This window comes from Castor canadensis, chromosome 12 (assembly GCF_047511655.1).
Source record: "Castor canadensis chromosome 12, mCasCan1.hap1v2, whole genome shotgun sequence".
Taxonomy (NCBI): Eukaryota; Metazoa; Chordata; class Mammalia; order Rodentia; family Castoridae; genus Castor; species Castor canadensis.
In genome coordinates this window covers 109,597,403-109,623,988 of record NC_133397.1, presented here as the reverse complement: position 1 = coordinate 109,623,988, position 26,586 = coordinate 109,597,403, and the positions used below count along the sequence as shown (strand labels likewise).

General features: G+C 39.7%; 2 protein-coding genes across 6 annotated transcripts; both read right to left on the bottom strand.

Annotated features, from left to right (window-relative positions):
- Positions 1 to 4,982: 4,982 nt before the first annotated feature.
- On the bottom strand, positions 4,983 to 9,833 carry Bcl2l15 (BCL2 like 15). The gene is made up of 4 exons (XM_020166338.2): positions 9,475 to 9,833; positions 9,057 to 9,178; positions 5,742 to 5,966; positions 4,983 to 5,123 (listed from the first exon to the last, which is right to left on the bottom strand). Exons 1-4 carry the CDS (start codon positions 9,599 to 9,601, stop codon positions 5,106 to 5,108), a joined length of 492 nt encoding a protein of 163 aa, XP_020021927.1. The 5' UTR covers positions 9,602 to 9,833; the 3' UTR covers positions 4,983 to 5,105.
- A 5,243-nt stretch (positions 9,834 to 15,076) lies between these two features.
- Positions 15,077 to 26,366, bottom strand: Ap4b1 (adaptor related protein complex 4 subunit beta 1). 5 transcript variants are annotated; one of them, XM_020166342.2, is made up of 10 exons: positions 26,031 to 26,365; positions 24,514 to 24,738; positions 23,751 to 23,881; positions 23,152 to 23,299; positions 21,920 to 22,416; positions 20,506 to 20,589; positions 19,363 to 19,466; positions 18,568 to 18,775; positions 17,870 to 18,151; positions 15,077 to 17,722 (listed from the first exon to the last, which is right to left on the bottom strand). In XM_020166342.2, the coding sequence occupies exons 1-10, from the start codon at positions 26,141 to 26,143 to the stop codon at positions 17,295 to 17,297; spliced, it is 2,220 nt and encodes a 739-aa protein (XP_020021931.1). In that variant the 5' UTR covers positions 26,144 to 26,365; the 3' UTR covers positions 15,077 to 17,294. The 5 variants fall into 5 exon arrangements, with proteins under 5 accessions (XP_020021931.1, XP_020021933.1, XP_020021934.1 ...); XM_020166344.2 differs by lacking the exon at positions 26,031 to 26,365 and adding an exon at positions 24,865 to 25,013; XM_020166345.2 differs by lacking the exon at positions 26,031 to 26,365 and having other exon boundaries at positions 24,464 to 24,597.
- Positions 26,367 to 26,586: the final 220 nt, after the last annotated feature.

The window sequence follows — 26,586 nt, the reverse complement described above, 5'->3', positions numbered from 1 at the left end:
TACCCACCATTCCCGTTTTCAGGTGTTACCCGGTAGCAAATACGTTCTTAGAGCATCCTCCTATCTATTTATCTTTCGTTCTAGTATCTTCTTGGCAACTAAAGTTCAATGAAAAGTCTTGAAACTTCACTTTAATGTTAAAGAATCAAATTATTTACAGGTAGGCTATGGGAACAGGTTCAGATTCTTCAGCTTGTCACTAAACCCCTTGCTATCAACTGTCCTTCCCCAACCTAGTCAACCACATCACCCACAGATTTTGTTCATTTTACCAACACTATTTTTTTTTTTTTTTTGGTATTTCTCACCTTTACTCCTAATTTTCACCAAGATGAAAATAAAACCCAGTCTTTTTCTTCAAAATTGTTTCCCCTAACTCCATCTCACCATGATTTTCTTAGCCGGTATCCCTGCAATATAAATCTTTACATTCAGCTGTTTTCTTAGTTTCTTCCATGTTCCTTGTTCCTCATAAGCTTACTTAAAAGAAGAGCTCGTTCCAAAGAGGACATGGAAAATGTTCCCTGCAGTTTTAGGTTTGTTAAAGGCAATGGAACTGTCTTCTTCTTTTGTATAACCCACAGTGCTTAATTTACACAGTCTTGAGCATACCTAAAATAAGTTGCTGTAACAAAGTGTGATATTTTATGTGGTTAGGCTTTGGTGAGAAATCCACTCGACTTGATTATTCACTATACCAATTATGCCAGGTCACTTGCCTGGCACAGTCCATGCTTCTAGTCCCTGGCAAAGTACTTCCATTGTGTCAGAAGCAGATGGGCCTTGCCCTCAGGGAGGCTGGGAAGTGGTTGTCCAAGCATTGTGGAAGGAATGTGGTCTCTGAGGTTAGGAGTCCAGCTCAAAAAAGCCACAAAATTATGACCTCCTCACCTCCAAAATAGACTTGTCCCTCCTTTTATAAATGGGTGCAGAAGAGGCTTATAAAGTACTTCTAATGAAGCTGGTTTGATTTGTCATGTTTTCACATTGTCTGAAGAAGGAAAAGTTCCCTAAGAGTGCTTGTTTCTACAGCACTCTTGAATCTCACCAAGCTTTTCAGTTCACCTGCTGCAGACTGTCGTCTCCTGCCTACACACCACACAGTGAATACCAAGAGGCAAAGGTCAACTGATAACTTGTGATTGAAGCAATTAACTTTTTTTTTTTTAAAGAGAAAGTCAGCATTCTTTGAACAGGTTGGCATCTTGTTCAAAGATAATCAAACTTAAAGTCTCATTTCAAAGAACCACTTATTCATTCATTTAATGAATATTTATAATATCCATATACATGCAAGAGAAACGAGCAGAGGGAGGCTATGGAAGTATGCAACAAACTATCAGTCAAGGATCCTTCCTTCTAGTAGGGATAGCAAGTACACAAGTAACTACAATTTAAAGCTATTTGTGATAAGAACCATAAAAGTGATGCAAAAAAAGTTTGAGCAGGCAAAGGTCACATTTTATTTGGGCTATTTAGATAGCCTTCATGGGGAAGGTGACGGTTCAGTTGGGTCTTAAAGACATCTATGGGTGGAGCTAAAAGAAAGCAATATGAAATTTAGAAAACAGAAGAAGGCTAGTGTCAGTTAATGGTTCCATTTAAATAGAGCACGGGGTATGTAGAGGAAAATTATGATTTATAAGGCTGGAAAGGGCATTTGGAGCTAGACCCTGGGGGAATCTGAATCCCAGACTGAAGAATTAGGCTTTTTTTTGATGATGAGTAGGAAGCCATGAAAAGTTCTTTTCTAAAAACAACTTTATTGACGTAGTATTGACATACAATAAGCTGTGCATATCAAAGAATACAGTTTGGTATATGTAGCCCTGAAACCATCGCCACCATCAAGATAATGAACACATTCAATCACCCTCAAAGTTCCACTGAAGGACTTGGCAATTAAAGCAATGCTTTTTGAAAGTGCTTCTTGATTGTTTATAAAAGTAAATGCCCCCTTCTGATCATTTTTTTAAGTCTCATCTTCTTCGGTAGTATGTTAAATTTAAAAATGAATTATACTGCTATAGTGGCACACACTTTTTTAAAAATTTTTATTGTTTTATTATTCATATGTGCATACAATGCTTGGGTCATTTCTCCCCCCGCCCCCACCCCCTCCCTTACCACCCACTCCACCCCCTCCCTCTTTCCCCCACCCCCTCGATAACCAGCAGAAACTATTCTGCCCTTATCTCTAATATTGTTGAAGACAGAGTATAAGCAATAATAGGAAGGAACAAAGGTTTTTGCTAGTTGAGATAAGGATAGCTATACAGGGAGTTGACTCACATTAATTTCCTGTGCGTGTGTGTTACCTTCTAGGTTAATTCTTCTTGATCTAAACTTTTCTCTAGTTCCTGGTCCCCTCTTCCTGTTGGCCTCAGTTGCTTTTAAGGTATCTGCTTTAGTTTCTCTGCGTTGAGGGCAACAAATGCTAGCTAATTTTTTAGGTGTCTTACCTATCCTCACACCTCCCTTGTGTGCTCTCGCTTTTATCATGTGCTCAAAGTCCAATCCCATTGTTGTGTTTGCCCTTGATCTAATGTCCACATATGAGGGAGAACATAGGATTTTTGGTCTTTTGGGCCAGGCTAACCTCACTCAGAATGATGTTCTCCACTTCCATCCATTTACCAGCGAATGATAACATTTTGTTCTTCTTCATGGCTGCATAAAATTCCATTGTGTATAGATACCACATTTTCTTGATCCATTCGTCAGTAGTGGGGCATCTTGGTTGTTTCCATAACTTGGCTATTGTGAATAGTGCTGCAATAAACATGGGTGAGTGGTACGCACTTCTAATCTCAGCACTTGGGAGGCTGAAGCAGGAATACTGCAAGTCTGAGGCCAGCCTGGACTCCATAACAAGTTTGAGGCCAGCCTGGGCTACGTTGTGAGGCCCTGTCTCAAAGAGGAAAAACAAAAAGAATTATACCACATGTAAAAATAAATCAGAACAATGGACAGAGAAACCACAGCTTTGGTTGATCTGGTAGCTGTAGATAGGACAGACTAGAATGGGGCAGAAACAGGACAATCAACTGAGAGCCTAGCTGGGAGGCTTCCCAGTAACCCAGGTAGGTGGTGATCAAATCTGGTAGGAAGAATCAAGACAATAAGGAAGGAATAAATGAGAAAGACTAATTGAATGATCCATACTGGAGAGAAAAAAGGACTGAGATTCTGAGCTAGCTGGATGGCAATTTGGGAGAATATGGAATATGAAAGACATACAGAAATACCAATTAGAGTTTGTGAGTATAGATTTGGGAAGAAAGGACATAAGTCATATTTAGCAATCACCCACATTAAGGTAAAAGATAACACTATAAGATTGATTTGCATCTGTGAGAGGTAGAATTAATGGAGAAAAAAATCAAGCTAGAACCTTAGGAACTCCAAATTTCAGGAGTTTCAAATTGATAATGGCACAGTACTTAAAATATTCCAGGCACTGAGTCAAATCCTTTACAAAGTATATTGTTTTATTTATCCCTTAGAAAAATACTGTGGTTAGTAATTTCTGTTTTATAGATGTGGAAACTAAGGCACAGAAGGATTAGGTCACTAGCCCAATGTCAGATAGTTAGCCAATGGTGAAACTAATTGTTAAAATTAGGCAATTTGAATGTATTCTTAATCTCTGGGCTACAATGTCTTCTTGCAGTTCCATCACTAAACTTCCCTAAAACAGGGTAGCCTAGCAACACACAACACCCGGGCCAGATCTGCTTTACCCATTTGCCTGGTGTAATCTCAAGGGACACCACAGGGCTGGTGGAGTGGCTCAAGTGGTAGAGCACCTGCCTAGCAACCATGAGGTCCTGAGTTCAAACTCTAGTACAGCATCCCCCTCAAAAAATGAGTAAAAAAAACAAGGGGCCCCACATCTTCAAATTTCAAGATACTGCAGTATAACGAAGTAAATTCACAGTCTGATGTTTTATGAGCAATGTAAGATAAAACAAGGAGCTGGTATGGTAAGAGGGCAAAGCAAAGAGGGAGAGGAGGCTGCTGGTCTTTGCCATTTATCATTCAATTTAAATCACACTTGCTACCCAGTTCAAATACATAGATTGAAGAATTTTGAGGCCTAGAAATCAAAATTTTTGCAGTAATAGAGATTGAACCCAGGGTCTAGCAATCTACAACTTAAACTATCCCCCCAACACTTTGGTTTTTATTTTGGTGGCTGAAAGTCTGGCATGAGCAAGAAACCATCTGAGCTAAAGTCAACCTTGTTTCTATTTTGTTTTTGACATAAGGCCTCATTAATTTTGTCTGGGCTGGCTTTGAAATCATGATCCTCTTGTCTCTGTCTCCCAAGTGCTGAGATATAGATGTGGCCTCCAGGCCCAGCTAGAATTAGCAGTTTGATAAGGTTCACAAGTGGTATGTGAACCATGTTGAGTAAAGCTCTTTGGTATACAACTGCTTCATCTAAACTGGGGTGTTCCTGCAGTCCCAGATGTAGACCAGCACTTTCTGCGTCCTGTGGCAATACAAATGCAATAGCTGTCATTTCTCTTTGACTTTTCTAGAAGGGTAGATGAATAAACTGCTACTTTTGGCTTTGAACCTCTAAAATGTATGAAATAAATTCATACATTTGCATGAAATTTAGGGATGATCTGAAAGAAAATCCTTAACTTAAAATAATATTTTTCAGCTCAAAACCCCCTGCCAACATCCTTTAGACTGCAAAGTTACTATTAGACAAGATAATTACCAAAAGACAGGGATAAATCTAAAGGATTAGTTTCCAGTGTTCTGTTTCTTCCAAAATATCTCTAGCAAAGGCCTGTCCTGTTGTCTGCAATTTTGCTAATAACAAGTCACTACTTTGTGTCTAAAGATCATTGCTTCAACAAACCTTCATTAAAACTCATGTAAAAACAGAAAGTATAAAATTTCTGTAGGATTCTGGAAGCTGTTTGCAACTTTACCATCAGTAGCAAATAACTTATTCAGCCAAGTTCAGTTCTGCCCAGATGAAGAAACTGAGCTTTGATTTATTTGTCTGTTTTAATTGTCACAAATCAGTCTCCTGATCAGTCAAAGAGGAAGTGATGGTTGATCTGGGGAGTAACTCCACTTCTTCAGCTCTGCAGATTTTCCTAGGAAAAACAGTGAAAATCCTACAATCAAAGGGATGATCGTTGGGAACTTACCAAGAAACCAGGGAATAAGCAACAGATACCTCCAGGGAATACAGCTCTTACTATGGCTTCTGCCAGTCCTGGAAATGGAGAGGAGTACTTCATAACAGCAGAAGTTCTGCTTACTGAACATGGGCTTAGAATGCCTCCTACAAGTTAACAAGTTATTTCTTGTTTTTGTTTTTGTTAGATAGTACTAAGATGATTCTGAACTTCAACACATATCTAAAGAAGTTAGGGAAAGAAGACCCAAAAATTTACCAAGGAGCAGAGTGAAAACAGGCTGGATTAGAACTCCACCACCAATATACTTTATAGATGTTTGTGTGTAGCAAGTGGAGATTAGTTTTAGAGTCAGTAGTGAACAATTTAGCATGCACAACTCTGGCGTTCAACCCTTACAGACTGAGCTTCTGTCTTACCCCCCTTTTCCATGGCAACAAAAATCTTTCAAAGTAGGAGACCTGTGTTCCTGCTTGGTTTCCAGCTGACAAAAGGGGTCATAATTAGAGTCTCATATATTAATACCAAAACAGTGCAAATGCCCAGCAAAGCCAGGGTCCCCAACATACTTACCCATCCTCCCTGGCCTTGGATGAACTCTCGGATGGCTCTGTTCCCGTTGATCATACCTATCATAGGGATAGCCACCTGTCTTGCCATTTCAGGAGCCTTGTGGGCCACATATTCAAGAAGTTTCACTGACACTGCCAGAAAGGCTCTCTCATAAGCTAGACTGGAATCCTGAGCACACCAGGTCTTGCTGAGAGACTGCACTGTGTCCTGGAGAATAGCCCCTCCCTGAAGAGAGATAGGCTTCATCAGTTGACTCAAAAATGCAAGAAGCTGCAGATACAAGAATCCAGTAAAGAACTTCAAAGGGTGGTACCTGAGGTAGCAGGATGCAGATAAACTTTTCTCATTTCAATTTTTTGATTTACTTTGTTTTGGGCAGTAGTGGAGTTTGAATTCAGTACCTTGTGCTTGCTAGGCAGCTCTCTATCACTTGAGTCATGCCCCTCAGGCCATGCTTAGGTTTTTTGGGGGGGTTTGTTTGCTTGTTTTTTTTTTTTTATATAACATAGGTCTCAGCAGGTAGCCCAGGCTGGTCTTGAACTCTTGATCTTCCTGCCTTTCCCTCCTGAGTGCTGGGATTTCAGGCATGTGCCACCATGCCTGGCTACTATTTTGCTATTAAATGAATATTAGAAAAACATGTAAGTAGCTTACCAAACCCATGATTTCAGGTTTTATTGCTTAGGATGAACAAAATGAAGGAAAAACAAAATGATTTGAAAGAAAAATATTAAGTATATTATAATACAGTGAGTCAAATTATAAAGGTATTGTTTGCATGACTAGTAAATGTCTAGGAAATGCTAAAGTAAAAACAAAAAAAAAGAAAGTAAAAACAAAAAAAAAGAAAGTAAGAAAAGAAAAAAGAAGGTTCTTCATTTTTCCTCTTTCCCTTCCTAAATAATTTGGTAAAAAATCAATTAAGTGGGGCCAAGGAAGATCTTTTGGGATGTAAGGGAGCCAACAGTAGTCAGAGTGTCAGAGCCCACACAAGCTGAGAAGGGAATGAATACACATTTGAGGGTACCTACATCTTGGTTTCTAAATATCATCATTCTTCATTAAAAGAAACCAGAGCTCCCTGGAGAATGGATGACTCCAGACTTGGCATGGAAATTATAAGATGTTCTGTTGAAAATTAAGCAAGTCCTTGAAGCATGACAGAGACACATCATACAGACACAGTCCTGATTTAAAAAAAGACTCCCACAAGCTAAATACGAGATCATTTGAGCATCTAAATAAATAATGATAGTAACTAATGATAACTCATTGAATAAAATAGGAATTCATAGGTTTATGCTAATCAATAGATAAATAGATTGAAATTTTGATGAGTTACAGTATATTTACATATTATCAAAGTATTTCTCTATAAAACACTTATTAGAAGGGGAAAAGAGTAATCTTACAGTGGAGAAGCCTTACAGACACCATCTAAAGTGATTAAAGTTATCAATACCAGTAGGGACACAATGGAATCAGTATCAGTTGATAGGATACAAGAACACAGCAAAGCTTCTGTGATATTCCCCACTAAAGGTGCTATCCTGGATCTATTCAAGAGATTCAACAAAATAGCCCATAATATTTAAGTGTCAAGGTCATGAAAATCAAGAAAAAGACTAAAGGAGACTAAAAATTCATGATAACTAAATGTAATATGCAATTCTCTCCTAAGTTTTTAAAGTATTTATTTATTGGCAGTACTGTAGTTTGAACTCAGGGCCTCTACTGAGTTCAAGCAAACACTCTACCACTTAAGCCATACACTCCAGTCCTTGGCTTACATCTTTTTGCTATAAATAATATACTTGAGACAACTGGTAAAACTTGAATGGTACCCAAGGATGAGAGAATAATGTTAATTTCCTGGTTTTGATGGTTAGATTGTGGTTATATGAGATTGTCCTTTCTGAAAGAAGTAGAAAAGTATTAGAGATGATGAAATATCACATCCTGATTAGAGAAATGCTTTGTACTATACTTAAAACTTTCCTATGAACTTGAGACTCTTTCAAAGGGTTTTTTGTTGTTGCTTTGTTTTTTATTTTTAAGTAAGGAAGAAAAATGTAGACCCGGCTATCAACTACCTAGGACAGTCTCAGGGCAAGCAATTGAGAGTAACTGATCCAGTTCTGCCTGAATGTAGAATGGGCACACTACTCACGCTGTTCAGTAGGAAAAATCAAACACAATGATTAAGAATATGCTTCTGGAATCAGTCTGAATTCAAATCTTAGCTTTGACACTTCAGAGTGACTTTATTACTTGTTTCCCTATGCCTATTTCCTTATCTGCTTAAACGGTACAAGTCAGGAAATACTGAGGGCCTACTGCATATCAGGCACCATTCAAGTTTGTATGAATACAGCAAAAAACAAAGTAGGTAAGATGGTTGATTGTATGGTGCTATATGCAGATAGGGAGAGGTTGCTGGGGGGATAATTGATTCTATGATAATTCATACAGGGGTATAATGATTAAATTGAGATAATGATAGCACATGGTAAGTGATGAGTTAATATCAGCTGTCACTGTTGATATTAATAAGCAACATCTCCTAAACACCATCTTTGGTCTCTGTATTTAATACAGAGTCTAAGTGCTGCTGCCAGCAATCAGTATGCTGATGAGAAGTCAGTGGGCCTCCATAAGGGCTTATCCCTGATTACATCAGGCTTGATGTATTGTAGACTCCATACACTTTGCTGCTGGATCCTAGTAATTGGAGGGGGGGGCAGGGGAGATGCCCACCCCCAACAAAACAAGTATTAAAACATGCATAAGAGATACTTTGTCTGGGCACTGGTGGCTCATGCCTGTAATCCTAGCTATTCAGGGGGCAGAGGTCAGGAGGATCAGGGTTTGAAGCCTTCCCCGGGCAAATAGTTCATGAGACCTATCTCGAAAATACCCATCATAAAAAGGGCTGGTGGAGTGGCTCAAGGTGAAGGCCCTGAGTTCAAGCCCCAGTACTGCAACAACAAACAAAAACAAGATACTTTGCAAGACTAAAGTGCTATAGATATGCTCTACACACACTAAGCACAGCTCTGACAAAAATGAAGTGGAGACAAGATGAAGATTGATCAATCTTCACCAAGAGTTTTCAGCTTTATACCACTTCGGTTTTAATTAACGTCTAAAGAATTGACAATTGGCATTTCCTGCTGTATTTCTTGGACAAATATAAGCTCTTAAACTTTTCACAGGACATTCCTAGTCACAGTATATAGGAGTGGTTTATAAAACAAAAAACGGAAGTTTGAAATAGAAAAGAGCAGCAACAATAGCAAGAAGCAAAAACTTAACCTTTCCCTGATTGGTTTCTTTAATGACGTTTTTGGCAGAAGCTTCCAATTCGCCATTGAACTTATCACCCAACATCCGAAGGCGACCAACAATGATAGGCACGTCAAAAGAGCAATCCTCTCCTAAGACAGAGGAAACACATTTGTCACAATGCTTGAAGGGATGGCAAGTCTCAGAAATCTGGGTAATAGGAAAAAGTTCTCTGTAGTCTTTTAAACAATTTTGGCCTTGTTCTCTCCCAAGAACTTTAATGTTCTCTTAACAGCAATAGTCAGACAATCTCTCTTCATTGAGAATCTCTTTTTCTTTTGGTGTTGCTAAAAATGTAGAGTTTTCTTTTGAAACTTATGAGGAAATAAAGAAAGTATAATCTTATTTTCTTATTGACCTGTAGTCACTACCTCAGGCTAGAGCCTACCTGAGTCTGGTTCATCTAGACAGCACAGGTCCCGGTTAGCAACCTGTAATGCTGGGTTCAAGAAGTCTGTGAGCAGAGTGTTGATGATGCATTCCGTTTGCTCCTCAAAAGTTCCGGGGCTCTTCATTTTAGATGTCTGCTACTGAGTTTAGCTTTTCCACAAAGCAAGAAGTTTTCAGCTCAGCAGGAAGTTTAGAAACACTGGTAAACCTCTTGTGTTTCCTAATTAAACATGTAGTCCTGGAATTTTTCCCACTGGCTTTCTTCAAGAATAGCTGCTCAGAAAGGGATCACTTCTCTCAAGAGCTTACCCACATGAACTGGGGACACTTGTTGAAGACTTTCAGTTCCATATCTTAGAACCACACCCTAGCCAGTGCAGAAGATTAATGAATAGCTTTTATAGCCAGATAGCCAGTCTAGAACTAAAATAGAGCTAAGGAAGAAGAGCCTTGGGTAACATCATTTAGAAATACTTCCTACTGGGCTATGTGTAGGATGTAACTTAAAGTTTTGAAGTTGTAATAGACCAGCATTCAACTTCTGATTATGACATGCAATGACTACTCAGCACCTGTGTGCAAGGAACTGAGGCAGGTTAGCAGGCAGGGAAAAGAACTTACCAGGGGCTCTCTTCTCAAAAGCAAGTGAAGCTAACAGGCACCCAAGCTTGGCCCTAAACAATCTCTAGAGCAAGAAATCCTCTTAAGTTGTAAAGATTCTCGTGGTCATAACTATCATTGCAAGATAGTGTCCAGAAGAGGGACCTTTGGGTCTTCCTTGCTTGTTAAAAAAAAAAAGGTGGGGGGGACTGCTCCCAATTTGACCCTCCAGGGCAAGTCCTCTTACTTAGGACCTCATGAATATTGGCCACATCTCATACAATTAAAGGCTAAAAAGTAGCATAAGCACAGGCACAGAATACCCCTTGGTGCTGTTAGGGTATGAGGCCGGCCACCTTCTGAGAGGACAAAGGACACTCGAGACAAAGGAAGTCACAAGACGAGGTTTATTTTCTAGCTAGCTAGGGTCTGAGCATCCGCCTGACGCAGCAGGTTTCAACAAGGACCCTGAGAGCAAAGTTTAAGCAGGTCTTATATTCTTGAAAGCATCAATCATCATCACATAGGAATTCCTCATGCCCCTGGGGTCACATTTTCCTGATCTTGCCCACATCCTGGTGGTGGGGTAATATTATTTATTGGGAACTGGGGAAACACCAGAGGTTTACTTATCAGGTTATAAGGAATGCGTTCTCCCATAAATTAGGGGCTAGTAGTGGAATAGAAACCTAAGGTTTAGATAAGAACAGCAGGGGAGTACTGTTTTGGAAAGTTTATTTACAAGTGGAGACAAAGAAAGGCAGGAATGGGTGCTTATCTCTGCATGGTGCCTCTCATCTCGGTCCAAACTTTTGCATGGCTCTAATGGGAAATTCCTCACAGCTCTGCCGGAAGTTACAGCTTTTAATTGACAGTTTACCATGTTTTACAACCCCGTTTCAAGGCTATCTTCCTCTTCACGAGGTTACCCAAGGGTCATGCCAGTTATAGCTGATTTTTAGGCTAGGTGGGCTGCAAGTTAAAGTACCCCAACAGTATGTGGTAAGGCTGTGTTACATATACCAGCAGCCACTCTAGCCCCTCCTCCTAAGGACTGCCTAGTTTTTCCCACCTTACAACTTATGAATTGGACTTAAACAAAGAAATCAATGCTTCTGTGCCAACTGCCAAGGGCCCAGCACTTCCTTTGTGGTGCTTCTTTCTTTTCTTTCAATAAAGTTTTGCTGATCAATGCCTCCTTGCCATCAGGCAGGGGCCCACTGCTTTTCCAGCAGTTCTTTTCTTTTTCCTCATTATTTCTTTTCTTTGCTTCCAATAAAGTTTTGCTACTATTTTGCAGTTTGTGTTTCTGTCCAACTCTCTATTCAGGTGACACAGGACTCGAAGTATTCTGGACTAGTGTCTTCTTAGACTACTCAGCCCGTTAACAGAATTATACTTGGTACGGCAAATAACACAGAAAAATGACATGGGCACAGTTCCTATGTTATACAGCTTTCAATTCAGCAGATACAATAGCTAATCACATCATTTTTTGTGCTGTTGAGATGCAGTACACTGACAGTGTAATCGGGAAACAAATGTAGGGGACTGGGAAGGCTTCCTTACAGTAGTAACATCTGAGATAACTTTGAGGTGGAAGGGATGACACATACAAAGGCTAGGAAGAAGCCAGGTGTAGTTTTGCTGCCTATTGTCCCAGAACTTGGGAAGTTGAAGGGCCAGCCTGGGCTACACAGCAAGATCCTGTGTCCAAAAAAAAAAAAAAAAAAAAATAGTGTTAATAAAAAGTATTATCTGGGAAATTATGAGAATTAAATAAAATGATGTTACATGGAATGACCTAATATTGTGTGGCATGCAGTAACTGTTAAATATTTTCCATTTAGTCCAAGGCTTAATGACTATGATAAAAAGGGAATAGAGATTCACTAACAAAAGGATTTTTCTAAAAGATTAGACACCATTAAAATTTCAGGACTAGACACTTACCTGCAGCAGCAGCCTTCTCAAAACAGCTAAACCCGGATTTTGGAGCTGGGTCTCAGAAGCAGCACTCAAACCTATAGCAAACCTAACCCTCAAACCTGTCCGACATGGCGAAGTTATTAACAACTCCAACTAATAAGAGATTCAAGCATGAAATTTTTTTTGTTTATAAAATGGCATTTTTATCTTACAAAATAGAGCCAATATTGTTTCTGTTCATTACAAAAGAACAAATGACTACTACCCATCTATTAGAATGGACAACATCAATTGCTGGTGAGGATATGGAGCAAGAGGAACTCTCTCCTTCATTATTGGTGGGAATGCAAAATGCTACAGCCATTTGGAAGACATTTTGGTGATTTCTTACAAAACTAAACATACCTGCATTACCATATAATCCAACAGTTGCACTTCCTGGTACGTACCTAAAGGAATGAAAATTTATGTTCACACAAAAACTTGCACTTAGATATTTATGGAAGCTTTATTCATAATTACCCAAATTTGGAGGCAACCAAGATGTCCTTCAGTAGAGGAGTAGATAAATTGTGATTCATCCAATGGAATATTCTTCAATTCTAAAAAGAAATGCAGTACCAAGCCATGAAAAGAGGAATCTGGATGATGACTGGACTTGCACACAAAGCTAATGAGGTAAGTTATCAGTTATAAATGCACCACTCTGGCTGGAGTGTTGATAATGTGCACAATGGGAGCAGATTCCTCTCAACTTTGCTGTGAACCTAAAATTGGTCTTAAAAAAGTCTTAATTTTAAAAAAATGCTCATAAATTGCTCTTGGACTAGGAACAAAAATTAAGTTCCTTTTAAAGGCCATTTTCATGTCATCATCTGTCACTCCTCTCTAAAGACAAAAGGGCTGAAATTTTACTTATTACTAAGTAGTTTTCCGACCTACATCAGAAGAGCCCCTAGAGCTTTTAAGATCTGGATCAGTGAGTTGTGCTTTTGAGCTGGTTTTGACACATGAATACGGATGTGGTATGAAAGCTGCAAATACTTTGTGGGTTGGTGTGTTTACAACTGAGAAAAGTGGGGTTTTTTACCTTTTGGTATCTGTTTGAAATTTTTTCTTATATCAAGTTTATTAATAAATTAATTATAGTTTTTTTTAAAGATTACAAAGTTTACTGTAATAAAGGAACTTTGTTCTGATTCATTGAAAGAAAAAAAGCCCTTGAAAAAAATTGTAAGACAACTTCCCTTCACACTAACACGAGCCATCAACAACTTAAGGATTCTGACAAATACATTTATGACATAATCCCCAAATGATATACATCAACAAAAAAATGTAACTGACCATCCAACTTGATGTTAAATAGCTTGCCTAAGTTCACACATCAGAAGTGGCAGAATAGAAATTTAAAACCAGGTCTTACCTCAAACTCCAGCTTTTCCCACAATAAACATTCTTTCTCATTTCACAATTGATATGCTTATGAGTAAATGCCATCTTTTTTTTTTATTTTATTATTCATATGTGCATACAAGGCTTGGGTCATTTCTCCCCCCTGCCCCCACCCCCTCCCTTACCACCCACTCTGCCCCCTCCCTCTCCCCCTCATCCCCTCAATACCCAGCAGAAACTATTTTGCCCTTATTTCTAATTTTGTTGAAGAGAGAGTATAAGCTATAATAGGAAGGAACAAGGGTTTTTGCTGGTTGAGATAAGGATAGCTATACAGGGAGTTGACTCACATTAATTTCCTGTGCGTATGTTACCTTCTAGGTTAATTCTTTTTGATCTACCCTTTTCTCTAGTTCCTGGTCCCCTTTTCCTATTGGCCTCTGTTTCTTTTAAGGTATCTGCTTTAGTTTCTCTGCGTTAAGGGCAACAAATGCTAGCTAACTTTTTAGGTGTCTTACCTATCCTCACCTCTCCCTTGTGTGCTCTCACTTTTATCATGTGCTCAAAGTCCAATCCCATTGTTGTGTTTGCCCTTGATCTAATGTCCACATATGAGGGAGAACATAGGATTTTTGGTCTTTTGGGCCAGGCTAACCTCACTCAGAATGATGTTCTCCACTTCCATCCATTTACCAGCGAATGATAACATTTCGTTCTTCTTCATGGCTGCATAAAATCCCATTGTGTATAGATACCACAAGGAAATAGCCAAGATGCCCCACTACTGATGAATGGATTAAGAAAATGTGGTATCTAAATGCCATCTTTAGAATCTATTTTTGACTTCTTTGCATTATCTTGAGTAATAAGTAATGTTGTAAGGCAATGTGGAATAAGTTTTATCTTTTCTTTCTTTCTGAGCCTTCAATGTAGCTCCCTCTCTAACCATCCCTTCCCCACTAATGCACATGCCTTCACACTTATAGTCCTAATATTGTGTTCCTGATCATTATTGAAAAATGATGAGGCCAAAATTTTTTCATTGTCATTTAGTTCTTTTGCTACCCTCTGATAAACACTTTTTCTCACTCACTCAAAAGGCTTTCTCATTATACCATCCTGGTTCAAAGTCCAGGATCTTATCATCTGCACCAGCTATGAATGTGGACAAATTCTTGGGTGCACCTCCCCTCAACATGGAAACCCAAGTCATGTGTTTCCTCTCCCCCAAATTCCCAATATCTGAGAAAAAGAATAATTGTCATAGAACTTCCACTAAAAAAGAGGGGGAAGTGGAGTGATGTAACTGTCACAAGTCCATGACAATAGAACTATTAGTAACCATACAAATGATTGCTTCTGCAATATTCTGAAACACTACTGTCTTCCAGGGCACTCATTATGTGAATTATATACTGCTTACCTGCCAACCAAGTCCATTGTTCTAAGAACACAGTATCAACTCCCCTCATGGATTTTGAAAGATAGGCATCCATTTATGTCGTAACATCAAACTACATGTCTGTGGAAGCTAGCAAGTTCATTAAAGAATTAACTTCATGGTACATTTGAGCTTTTGTCATTTTGCTTATAAATTAGTAAAGCCAAACAGGAGAGATCAGTTCTTTGTTGAGATCATTTTAAAAGTACAAAAACATTTTAAAAGTTGTTTAGAAAAAACAACTTCATACTCTACTATGTATGCCTCTCACACTTAAAAAGTGACCAAGCAGAACTTAATCTTTATAAAGCTCCATCAGTTGGAATTACTTTAGTAACATTATTTATTCCATTGGTGAGCCATACCTAATTTTCTTTAGGTTGACAATCCAGCTAGTCTGTAATTATTAAAAGTAAATCTATTTACTCATTTTCCATACCTGCATCCTATTCCCTTGTCCTAAATAGGCAGCACTTTTACACTTTTATTTCTTTTAGTACCTAACTAGACATTCATAGATTCACTGAACAAATAAAAAATATAGGAAAAGAAATTCTGAAGCTGTTCTGTTTTCTCCCTTTCTAGTAGTCTAATTAGTGGTTCTTAAATAGGGGCGATGTTGCCCTACAAAGATCTTTGGAAATGCCTGAAGACATTTTTAGTTGTCACAACTGGGATGTATATTGACATCCACTAGGTAGAGGTCGTGATGCTGCTAATAATCATCCTACTGTGCACAAAGAATTATTCTTCCCCAAGTGTCAATACTGGCACTTTTAAGAAATTCTGGTATAAATGAAATTCCAGTATTTTCTATAGTTGACACAAGATAATAAAACACTGCAAACACCAATCTCAGAATGCCATCAGAATCTAATTACTTATAGCTATTCATTCAGTATTTACTAATGCATATGGCAGGTACTGTGGAGACAGAAGAAAGTAAGATATTTGCTGTCCTTAGAAAGTTATTCAGGGGAAGACCCTTTAATATACAAATCATAAAACCCAGGCTCTTGCTAGAAAATTCACTATTATCTGTTGTATACTCCTATGAAGAGCCTAGTTGGGAGAAGTGATAGGACATGCAGTTTACTCCTATAGGCAGTAGAAGTCCTTGAATTAAGCTAGATAATGAAGAATATTATCTTCCATCTTTGATATGCCTTAATTAAGCTCCATGTTTAAGTTATGCACTCTGCTTTCACTAAAGAACACTGTAACAGTTTTATGAAACCTTCAGAATCCTGCATATATCACTTTGTGCCATCTATATGAAACTACATGTAAATTTCTCTTACAAATTAAAATTGGAATGTTTTTTCCTCTCTGATGACAATTATATAACTGTTTTCCTTCACTCAGACTGCCAAGTCACCTACTGAGCCAAATCTGCGGCTCATTATCTGGGCCCTTACGGTCTGAACATTTGTGTATTTTCCCATCCCCAACCCAACTTGTCTTAATTGGTATTTTCATTTTCTTATTTTTGAACAATATAGTCTTATTGATATTTGTCATCATTTTATTATATCTGTTCTTATTAGTGGTCTTGATTAATGAATAAAGTGTGTTTAGGTACGAATAAAATAAAAAATGACAAGTGACAAGAAAACAACTGCCATAGTACTGCTACAGGTATGCACTGGAAGCTTTGACAGCTTGAACAAGATCTCTAATGAAGGCAGTGAGGAGCATAAAAAACTTCCTGAAAGAGCTTACAACTCAGCTGAATACTGAAAGATTCACTATGTGTTAATTAAAGAGGATAGGAGGGTAAAGAAATGTTCTAGGCAAAAACTAAAAGCAGGTGTTAAGGTACAAGTGTGAGAAAAAGCACTCAGGAAAATGCTGTGGTATGCTTTTGTCAGAAGAGGGTGCTTTAGGATTGGTGAGAAAGGACATGAAGAGGTACTTTAGCACTATACGCCAAAGGGCGGTAGATGTACAAAGCAATGTGGGCCCTCACCTAAAAGAGCACAATTGGAATAATGAGAAGAGTAGGTTTACTGAAGAAAAAGTGACCCTCAGAAATAATGACCCCCATCAGTTTCCACAGATAGTACTCATCTTTAATAAGTAACACAGGAGCAGAGGAGGTGGCTCAATGGTAGAGCATTTGCCTTCCATGAACACACACACACACACACACACACAAAGGCTCTCTTACACACACAAATAGTAACCTCAATCTCAAATTGATTAGAAAAAAATCCCAATCCTATCTGTACCTTGTCCCCAACTTCTTACCAACACCATCTTTACAATGTCACCACTATGAATCAAGAAGGAAGTAAGTCAGTAGTCTTTGGGCAAGAAAATGACTCTAAATTCCTAAATTTTCCATTCTCCTTTGCATCTGGTCTCATTTGAACTTACAAGTATATCTAATGAGAAAAACTAAGTAATTCTCATAGCTATTCATCTCACTCAGGGCAAGCAGCAAGAATCTGCTATGATTTTATGTTTCCAACTGTTCTAATCACAGTTTCTAATACAGCAATAAAACTATTCATTGTCTCAGTTCTTGCCTCACTTTGTTTTATAGAGATCTGCATTTCAGAGTTCTTAGGCTCCAACAGCAGTTCTGTTAGGAACAGACAACCAGTATCATCCTGAGCACTGAGGTAAGCTTTCCATGGCTGAGCACCAGGTCTGCTCATTGCAATGGTCTGAATGTTCACTACTTGTAGAGCCATCTGAAGGGTGTCAGGAGGCACTTCTCCCTGCCAAGGTAACACCTGCTGATGAGCAACTTCAAGGCTAAGCCAAGTTTTCTCAAAATATTCAGCAGTAAGCTGGCGATTGGGGACTAGCATGAGAGCTTCAGAATCAGGAATTTCTTGTACTCCCTCCTTGTTTTCTTCAGGAATCAGGTGCCCTAGAAAAGTCAGAAAGAGATGTTATCTAAAGCTCATAGAAGAGATGTTATCTAACAAGTGCAAAGTCCTAAGTTCGAGCCCCAGTACTCCCTTCCCCTCTACACCAAAAAAAACCTGTAAAGTAAGTAAGAACTATTTATTTTTACCTGAAGTGGCAGAGGATGCACTGGGAGGAAACTCTGGAGCACTATGCTCTACCTTCTGGCATTTAGAAATAGTTGCCCAGCGGGCTTTGCCATATACTGGCACCAGTGTATTGAAGTCTGAAGCCCAGCTATTCACTGGTTTTTCTGCCTGATCCTCCAAAAGTCCAAGAGAAGGGTCAGATTTAGGACTACACAGGACCCGCTTAACTTCATCAATGCCAGCTAAAAGGAGGCGATAACAGAAGAGTCCTCGGTCCCGTATAGCCATATCCTTTTCCTCCTCTGAGATAAAACAATAGAGTGAGTTACTTAAAAAATAAATAAATAAATAGATCAACAATGACAAAAGAAAAACCACACTGTCCTCCTACCTTTGTGACAACCATAACAGGAGAAAAAAAATGAAGGAAGGGAGAAACCCTAGGAAGCATTAATGTTTTCTTTTCAGGGGAGGGAGAATAAAGGAGAAAGATGGAAGGGCTGAATCTAACTAAGATATATTGTATGCACTTATGTAAATGTCACAATGTACCCCCTGTACAACTATAATATGCTAATAATAAAAGAAAGAAATAGAAGCATAAAACAAAAAACCATTTTCTTCTCAGGTCCCAGACATGACTCACCAAACAATGAAAGCTATGAGATTTTTTTCCTATTGGTCATAGCAAGTACTATCTCCTTCTGAAAAAACCTACCTATGCAGTAGTATAACAGACGTCCCAGCATGTCTTGGCACTCAGCAGGGCGTGAGAGGAAAAGCCGCAGCAGTGCAGTGATCAGCTCCATTTTAACGGCAGGAAATGTCTCTGACTTCACATTTTCTACAAAGTCCTCTAACACATAAGGAGCATTGGGAATTCTTTCCCCATGGACACCAAGTAACCAAATAAGTGCCTGCTTGCCCTAGGGATGTAAAAGTAAGAATATATGCTCAACATTTGGCCACCCAAATCACAGGAGATAGTAGAGAATCACTGGTTTTGCTTCTGCCCAAGAGCCAACAGACAAGATATATTTTTTTATTTATTTCAACTTGCATTGTTTTGCCCACCCCTACTATACTCTGTATAATAAACATAAGTAAAATTCTAAGAGAAAACTCAAAACTTAAAAATTCTACAAACCTGATTCTTATTCCAGCTAAAAAGTCCATGGTCTAAGTTTCTGACTCAAAACTGTCCAAGAGAACAATAATAACAAAGAATTTGTAGTAAAAACCACAGAAAAGCCCTGCTTTTGTAATTTAAATGCCATTTACATCGAAAAGAGAATCTGAAGTGCAATCTTCAGAAGAGTTTCTACTTCAAACTCAGGGTAGAAAGAATTAGATTCCATTTGTGTAGCTCAGTGGTAGAGCAACTGCCCAGCATCTAAAAGGCCCTGGGGGTTTGATTCCTACCACCACAAAACAAAACGAACAGATTCCATTTCAGAAGGCAGGGTCCTAAGCATTCCTCTATGCTTAGAAGTAAAGGAGAATTACATTGTACCTCGCTATCTTGAATGTACTCCTCACAGCCGGGCAGGGCCTGACACACAGCTTCAGTACACTGAGGACACAACCAAACCAGGTCTCGGAAAGTCTGCACCACCACTACAACACAGTCCAAGATACAAGAGTGCAAAATTAGAGCCTCCTCACAGAAAATCTTAGAGACAGTCATGCATTCAGACTGAAATTCTGGCTGAATGTGAAATAAGTTTTAGAGGGCTGGTCATTAATTGAGAAATGAATGAAATGGGCAATAACTTCTCTTTTTTTTTTTGGTGGGACTGGGGTTTGAACTCAGGCCTATTATTTTTTGCATGAATGTTATTCTTAACAGATTAAAGATAAATGAACTAATACATGGAAAAGCACTTTGAAAAATATAATGCTGCATGCAAATGTTGGGTAGTGGTGCTGCGACTGTGGGACAGCAAGCAAGGTGGCAAAGGTGACAATTTTTTTTTTTTTTTTGGTACTGGGGCTTGAACGCAGGGTTTCACACTTGCAAAGCAGGTACTCTACCAGTCCAAAATTTACGAAGACACACAGGGTTGGCATTTGCATGACCCTGAGAGTGAGTGCCTTCCTAAATTTTGCATCCCAGGCACCTTGCTTGCCTCACCTTAATCACAGTCTTAGAAGCAAGTGCCTAGAGCACACTGCCATAAAGCAAAAAGAGGGATAAAGATGACAGGCGAGCTCTTCCTGGAACCTTTGCTATCTACAGTACAGGCTTGTCCACACATAACAGCCTAAATACTCTCTTCCCTGATCCTATGCTTCTCTGGTAACAACAGATGGTGACACAAGGAAAAGTTTAAATCTATATATTATTGATTCAACAAAAAAGTTTTTTTTGCAGTACTGAGGATTTGAACTCAGAGCCTCACACATGCTAGGCAAGTGCTCTACCACTTTAGTCATGACCCAGTCCTTTTGCTTTTAGTTTGTTTTTCAGATAGTCTTGTGCTAACTTTGCCTGGGCTGGCCTCAAACAGCAATCCTCCTGTTTCTGCCTCCAAGTAGATGGTATTATATGTGTGCACCATATTTGCCTAGCTCCCAAAATATTTTTTGAGCAACTATTATCAGCCAGGCACTTTACAAAAAAAAAAAAAAAAAATCCTAGGAAGGTAGCCATTACCTGTGGTAATGTGCTCTTGTCGAAGCCCCAGCAACTCTGTTAGAATCTGTACACACTGATCTGTGTAAGTCCTGGCAATGCCACCTACAGAGAAAGGAAAGGTAGAGAGAACTGTGAAGTCAAATACTACCACATTATTCTGAAATCATTTTCCATTAGTCAAACACAAAATGAGCCAGACATGGTGGCACACCCTCGTAAATGCCAGCATTCAGGAGGTTCAGTCAGGAAGTTCACAAGTTTGATGCCACTCTGGGTTATACAGAAAATTCTAAGGCTCTTGAGCTGCAGGGAGAGACCCTGTCTCTAAAAAAAAAAAAAAAAAGATACCTTTAAAAAGAAAAAAATCTTCATTTGATGAAAGAAGGATCTAAGTTAAAGGGAACTTTGTCAAAATGAATCCACTGCTTTTTCAACTGACAGCTAGAAAATTGAAAGTTCATAGGAAAAGAATTTTCCATAGAACAAGGTTAAAAGAATTTCCCATAGTAACAAGGTATAAGGTATTTATGAGCCAAATATGAGGCATCTTTTTTTTTTTTTTTGAGACAGGGTCTCACTGTGTACACCAGGCTGGCCTCAAACTCATGATCTTCCTGCCTCAGCTTCCTGAGTGCTGGGATTAGAGGTATGCACCACCATACCCAGCTGAGGCACTCTTTATGTTGCAATGCACCTGTACAGGAATATTCCTGCTGGAGATACTTGATAGCAGTGTCTCAACAGTAAGGATTTTTACTTGCCACTTTGTACCTTCTTTGCCTCTAATAACCATACTTTATTCCAAGTATAAGGGTTCCTCTTCCTGCTCTACTTGAAGCCCTCTAAACCTTAGCTCTCCAGCTGCTTTCATTTTCTGAGTCTCTCTAGCCTTTCAAATTACAGAGTAGTATGAAAAGTCTGTAACAGTTAGGAATTATTTGTGTCAGTCTATACTTAGCACTATACATAGCCAACAGTAGAAGCTCAATATACAGTGTGAATTGACCCAGGACTTTCAGTCAGGAGTAATGAGTGCCATCTCAGTTCAAGAGCTATATGACCTTTTGGCAATTTAATAACCTTTTCTGTGCCTGGGTTTCTTCATCATTAAAATGTCCACTTTACATAACCGCCTCACAAGACTGATAAAGATGATATAGAGGAAAATATTTTGGATAAAAGACAACAAAAGATAATATAAATTTTAAGAATTGTAGTTTGAGTTATCTATACTCTCTATCATGAGAGAGATGCCAGTCTTGATTAAAAAAAAAATCTCCTATCTTGCTTGTAATAACTGACCCAATTCTATACTGCATGGCACTTTTTCACTGAAGCAAGATTCAGTCTTTTGTCCGTTATGGTTCCTCTGACTACAGCTCTTTAGCTGGCTGATCTAGGATCTTAAGAAAGGAAAGCAGCAGACACCTACCTATGGCAAAGATGGCTGCCTGTGCAAAGTCAGCAGACACATCAGTGCAGTACCCCCGAAGCTCCTCTAACACTTGCTGCACGTTCTCATCGTTTACCAGTTCACAAAGCACCTCCACCTTCTGAAGCTTGATATAGTGAGGCTCCGAGTAGGAGCAAAAAAACTTTTTGTAGTGGCTGCTAAAGTGACATGGCAAACTATGCAAGATTTGGCGCACATGACAGAGAGCAGCAAAACAGAGCTCCCGACTCTCTGAAGAACAGGCAGCTAGCAGAGGTCCCTTGACGCGCACAAGCACATCAGTTTGTACATGGGGAAACTTTTTTGCCAAGATCAGAAAAAGCTTGGTGGCTCCCATCACCACGCCTGGGCTGCTGCTCTTGAGAAAGCTGTCCAACAGATTGAGAATGTCAAATAGTTCCTCTTCACTGCGGGGTTGGTAGCGAAGCAGAAAATTCAAAACTTCAGCCTGACCCCATTGGTCCAGTTTTGACATTCTGTCCAAAATAGAAACCAAAAGCATTATTTTAATAATAAAATCAGGACCATCTCCACACTACTGTCATGTAGCAGGCAGCTGTTCTTCATAACAAGTGGAGAATTCTTAAGATAGGCCATGCCATAATCAAATCCTTCTGTTTACATACTATGTAAAGTGAACACAAAATAGGCTTTAAAGTTCAAGACAGGAGCTGGTGAAGTGGATTAAGCAGTAAGAGTGTCTGCCAAGCAAGCATGAAGCCCTGAGTTCAAACCTCAGTTCTGCCAAAAGAAAAAAGTTCAACATGAGATGATAGCACAAATGTATACTGATCTAAGACTAAAGCATGCTAAGTGTATACCAGATCCAAAGGCTTTGGTTTTTGTTTTTCCTGGTACTGGGGTGAACCCTGGGCTTCATGCATACTAGGCAAATACTTTATCTCTAAGCTATATCCGCAGCCTGATTCTCTACATTTTAAGACAACACAAATGGTTTGCTTTGGGGGACATAATAACTGTACAGAGAGAGGAACCTATCCCCACAGTACATTTCTGTCATCTATGTATATCAACAAAAGAAACTAAGGCAAATAAAAGAAATCTTCTTGGTGAAATGTGAGGAAGTTAATCGTTATAGTTAACCTTTTTCCTACTCTAAAGAGGTTGTTCAAGACATCTCCTTAAATCAGTACATAACAGATCCCACCAGGATAGATATCACAATAAAAAGAGCACTGAAGCACCCAAACCTATTTAAGAGATGGTGGGCGATGGGCTTATTAATGACAACACCTCCTTCCTGTTTTAGAATTTCCTCTAGAGACCTCAGGCAGTTCACAACCACAATTGGATCCTGGTCCCGCAGCAAACTGTACAACTCATTTACCAAGGCACCATCTATAAAAAAGAAAAAGATCTCAGATAAAGAGAAACTTCAGAGTCAAAGTGACAGAGCCAGAATAATGGCTTCAGGCAGACAAAGCTAAATTCTCTGCTACAGAAATAACAAAGGCACTGATAAAGTATGAGACATCCTATCTTCAAGAAGGGGGAGAGGGACAAAAAGAAGAAGTTAAATTTTTAAAAAGAAGACTGAAAAAAGGAGTTAGAAAGAAAAAAAAAGTGCAAGGCAGAAAAATTTCCCCCTCCAGACTGGTCCAAGTAGCTAATACAACAGATATCACTTTGGCCTCAAAGAAAGGATTTCTCTAACCTCAGAAAATACCAACTTAAAGAGACATGCAACATAGAGTGGTATTATTTCCTGCTAAAACTACAAACTTTGTTCCAAAGTCATACGTGTAATGGAAACACAAATACTGATCATGGCAGATGAAACTCAACTTACCCACTTCAGCGTCTCCATGAAGATTATGCATCTTGGCACAGCCAAGTACTGCTACCCTCCTGACATATGAAGCCTTATCCCGCAGACCATTGAGAATAGGCTGTTGGATATATTCCTGCACACCAGGCATCCTAAGCAACACATCCTAGAGTCAGCCAGATCCTGAAATACTAGTTTTGACATAATTAAGGCCCTCTTCATTTAATAGAGGGTTTAGTTTAGATGTAATTTACATGTCTGAAGGAACATGTATTAGATCACAAAGACTTGAAGAAAGCCTCTACCAAACTTAAAAAGCCATAATGGCTTTTCATTTGGAATAATGCTGCACAGATAGCACAAAATGTTATAGTCACAAATGTTTATAAACATTTTTACCAAAACTGAGGACTATTCGCCAAGGGTGAGGATACAAAACTCCCTTTAATAAAACCACATTATACAGTTTAGTAAGCCAAAGTAATAGCTAAAAATTTGAGTTCGGGTTCGATAGTGTTTTTCTTAGTATTAAAGAGAGCTAATAAAATGCCTTCATTAAAAATATATCCCATGAAGAGGAAGGAGACCAGTGGGAGGGAGAAGGAGATGGGGGAAAGAATATGATCAAAGTACATTATGTACATGTATGAAAATGTCATAATGAAACCTATTATTTTGTACAATAAATTTAAAAAGAAAATAAGATTAAAAGTTAAATAAAATCTGTTGCTGACCTTGTGACTTCATCAGGCACCAAGGACCAGGCAGGGAAGAGGGTGCTCACCTGAGGCTACACATGCTCCTCAGTGCCAGCCCACGCACCATAGGGTTGGGGTCCCAGCAGTCCTTGCACAGTGTGTTAATGGCCAGCAGAGCCAGATCTGGCTTCAGGGGTGCATATGAGCACATGTACAGATAAACCAACTTCTTCTGAACAATATCTGCAGTGGCACTGGCCTTCACCATTTCCATGAAAACACCAGACATGTCTAAGCCTTGAGTCATGTGCCTAAAACCAACACACGTAGCAGGAATAAGTAAAACACAAAATCCCTAACCTACCACAAATTTTTTTAATCCATGTTCTAGTTATCCAACTCTTATCCAACTCTTAGAAGGATGCAACTGTATATACCTTGTCTATTATGTCACACAGTACTTCACACGTGAGCCTGCATTAAGCACTGTTGTTCTAGTTGTTCAACACTGTTGAATCCCCAGTACATTCCAGTGAAACTCAGCATTTACATTCCAGGAATATACTCCGGGGGCATAATCTTTAAAAACGTGCTCTCAGACATCTGTGAACTCAAGATAAATTAAGGAGCCAGACAAGAACACTACTAACTACAACACAATAAATAGTTTAACAGAAGTAATATACAAACTACAGACTGAGGGACCCAGAGGTCTGACACTGATGAGAAGTCAGAAAATGTTCCATTGTAGAAGTAATATGTTAGCCACTTCAGCTGGAAGATCAGGAAGCTCAGGAGGCAGATATGATTGTTAATGCCCGCTATGAGGCACGCACTGAGAAGATTAAGGGAGCATTCTTTTGAGAGTCTACAGATAGCGGAATTAGCAGGCTGGTCCTTGGATGATAAGTTTGGACTTTATTCTGTACATTACTGTTTCTCAAACTGTGGAACCAGAATACTTGATTCAGTTAACATGTTCGTTAAAAATACATATTCTTGGGTTCCTGCCCACCATACTGAAATTGCTGAGCTGTATCTTAAAAAAAAGAAAACGGAAAGGACTTTTACTAATATTTGTGAATCACATCGGTAGGCGAAGGGTTATGTGTTCAGATTTGAACAATGGCAAATTTCTAGCTGAAATAGGAAGGCAAAATGATCTTCAAGTAAGCCACTGCAACTGGCTTTGGTAATGAAGGCCTAAAACCAAAACAACAAAAAGAAGATGGATATATTTACAATTATGCACACGATCTGACTGTGATGATCAGTTGTCATCAAGGTTGATTCGCATGCTTAGTAGCTAGTTGGTGAACATTCACCAACACCAGTAGAAGCGGAAGAGCAGGTTCGAGGAGGAGAATGCCGGTGCTATTCTGGCCATATTTCGATGAGCTACCCAGGTGGAAATGCCAACCAAGCAGTGGGACATGTGGGTCTGAGAGCTAAAAAATGTACTGCACCATAACTGTTCAAGCCAAAGCCCGTGACATGCAGGAGGAAAAGCAAGGATACCACTGCCTCGCACGAAAGTTCTTTCGGAGCAGCGGGGAGCCCAGGTGGGCGGGAGGGCGCGGGGAGAGTGGGACGCTGGCAATACCTAATCACTCGCTGGATGACATTCCGGTAGCGCAGCCTATCAGCCTGAATGTGAGGGTTACACAGCGCCTTCTTCAGCTCCTTCACCACGTCCTCGGAGCCAAGGTACGGCATCTTCCCCCACCGACCCCTAGGCAACTCGTGGGCCGAAGTGGATCAATGAAGACTAAAGGCGAAATGTCGCAGCCGCGGCTTTCCGCGGGCCGGACCCTACCCCCTCTGCGAATCGCGTCTTGCCTCTCAAGACCCTCGGCTCCCGGGCAAAATCCTATATCTAGGCCCGACAGACCGCCTGCTGCTCGCCCCGCCTACAAACCCCTCCCACTACTTTCAGGCCCCGCGCCGCGTTCCCTACGCTGTCGCCGCCAAGCTGCAGACTCCACCCTTTCCGGTTCTGGCTGCCGTTGCCGTTATGGATAGGCCCAACCCTAAGGAAGTCCCGCCCCTCCCCGCGGAGCGCCCTCCCTCAGAAGCTGCCACTCTTCGGACGAACGCCGAGCGCAGCCCCGATCCCGACCTTAGGGCGCCCTTCCCCCAACCTCTCACCTCCATGCACA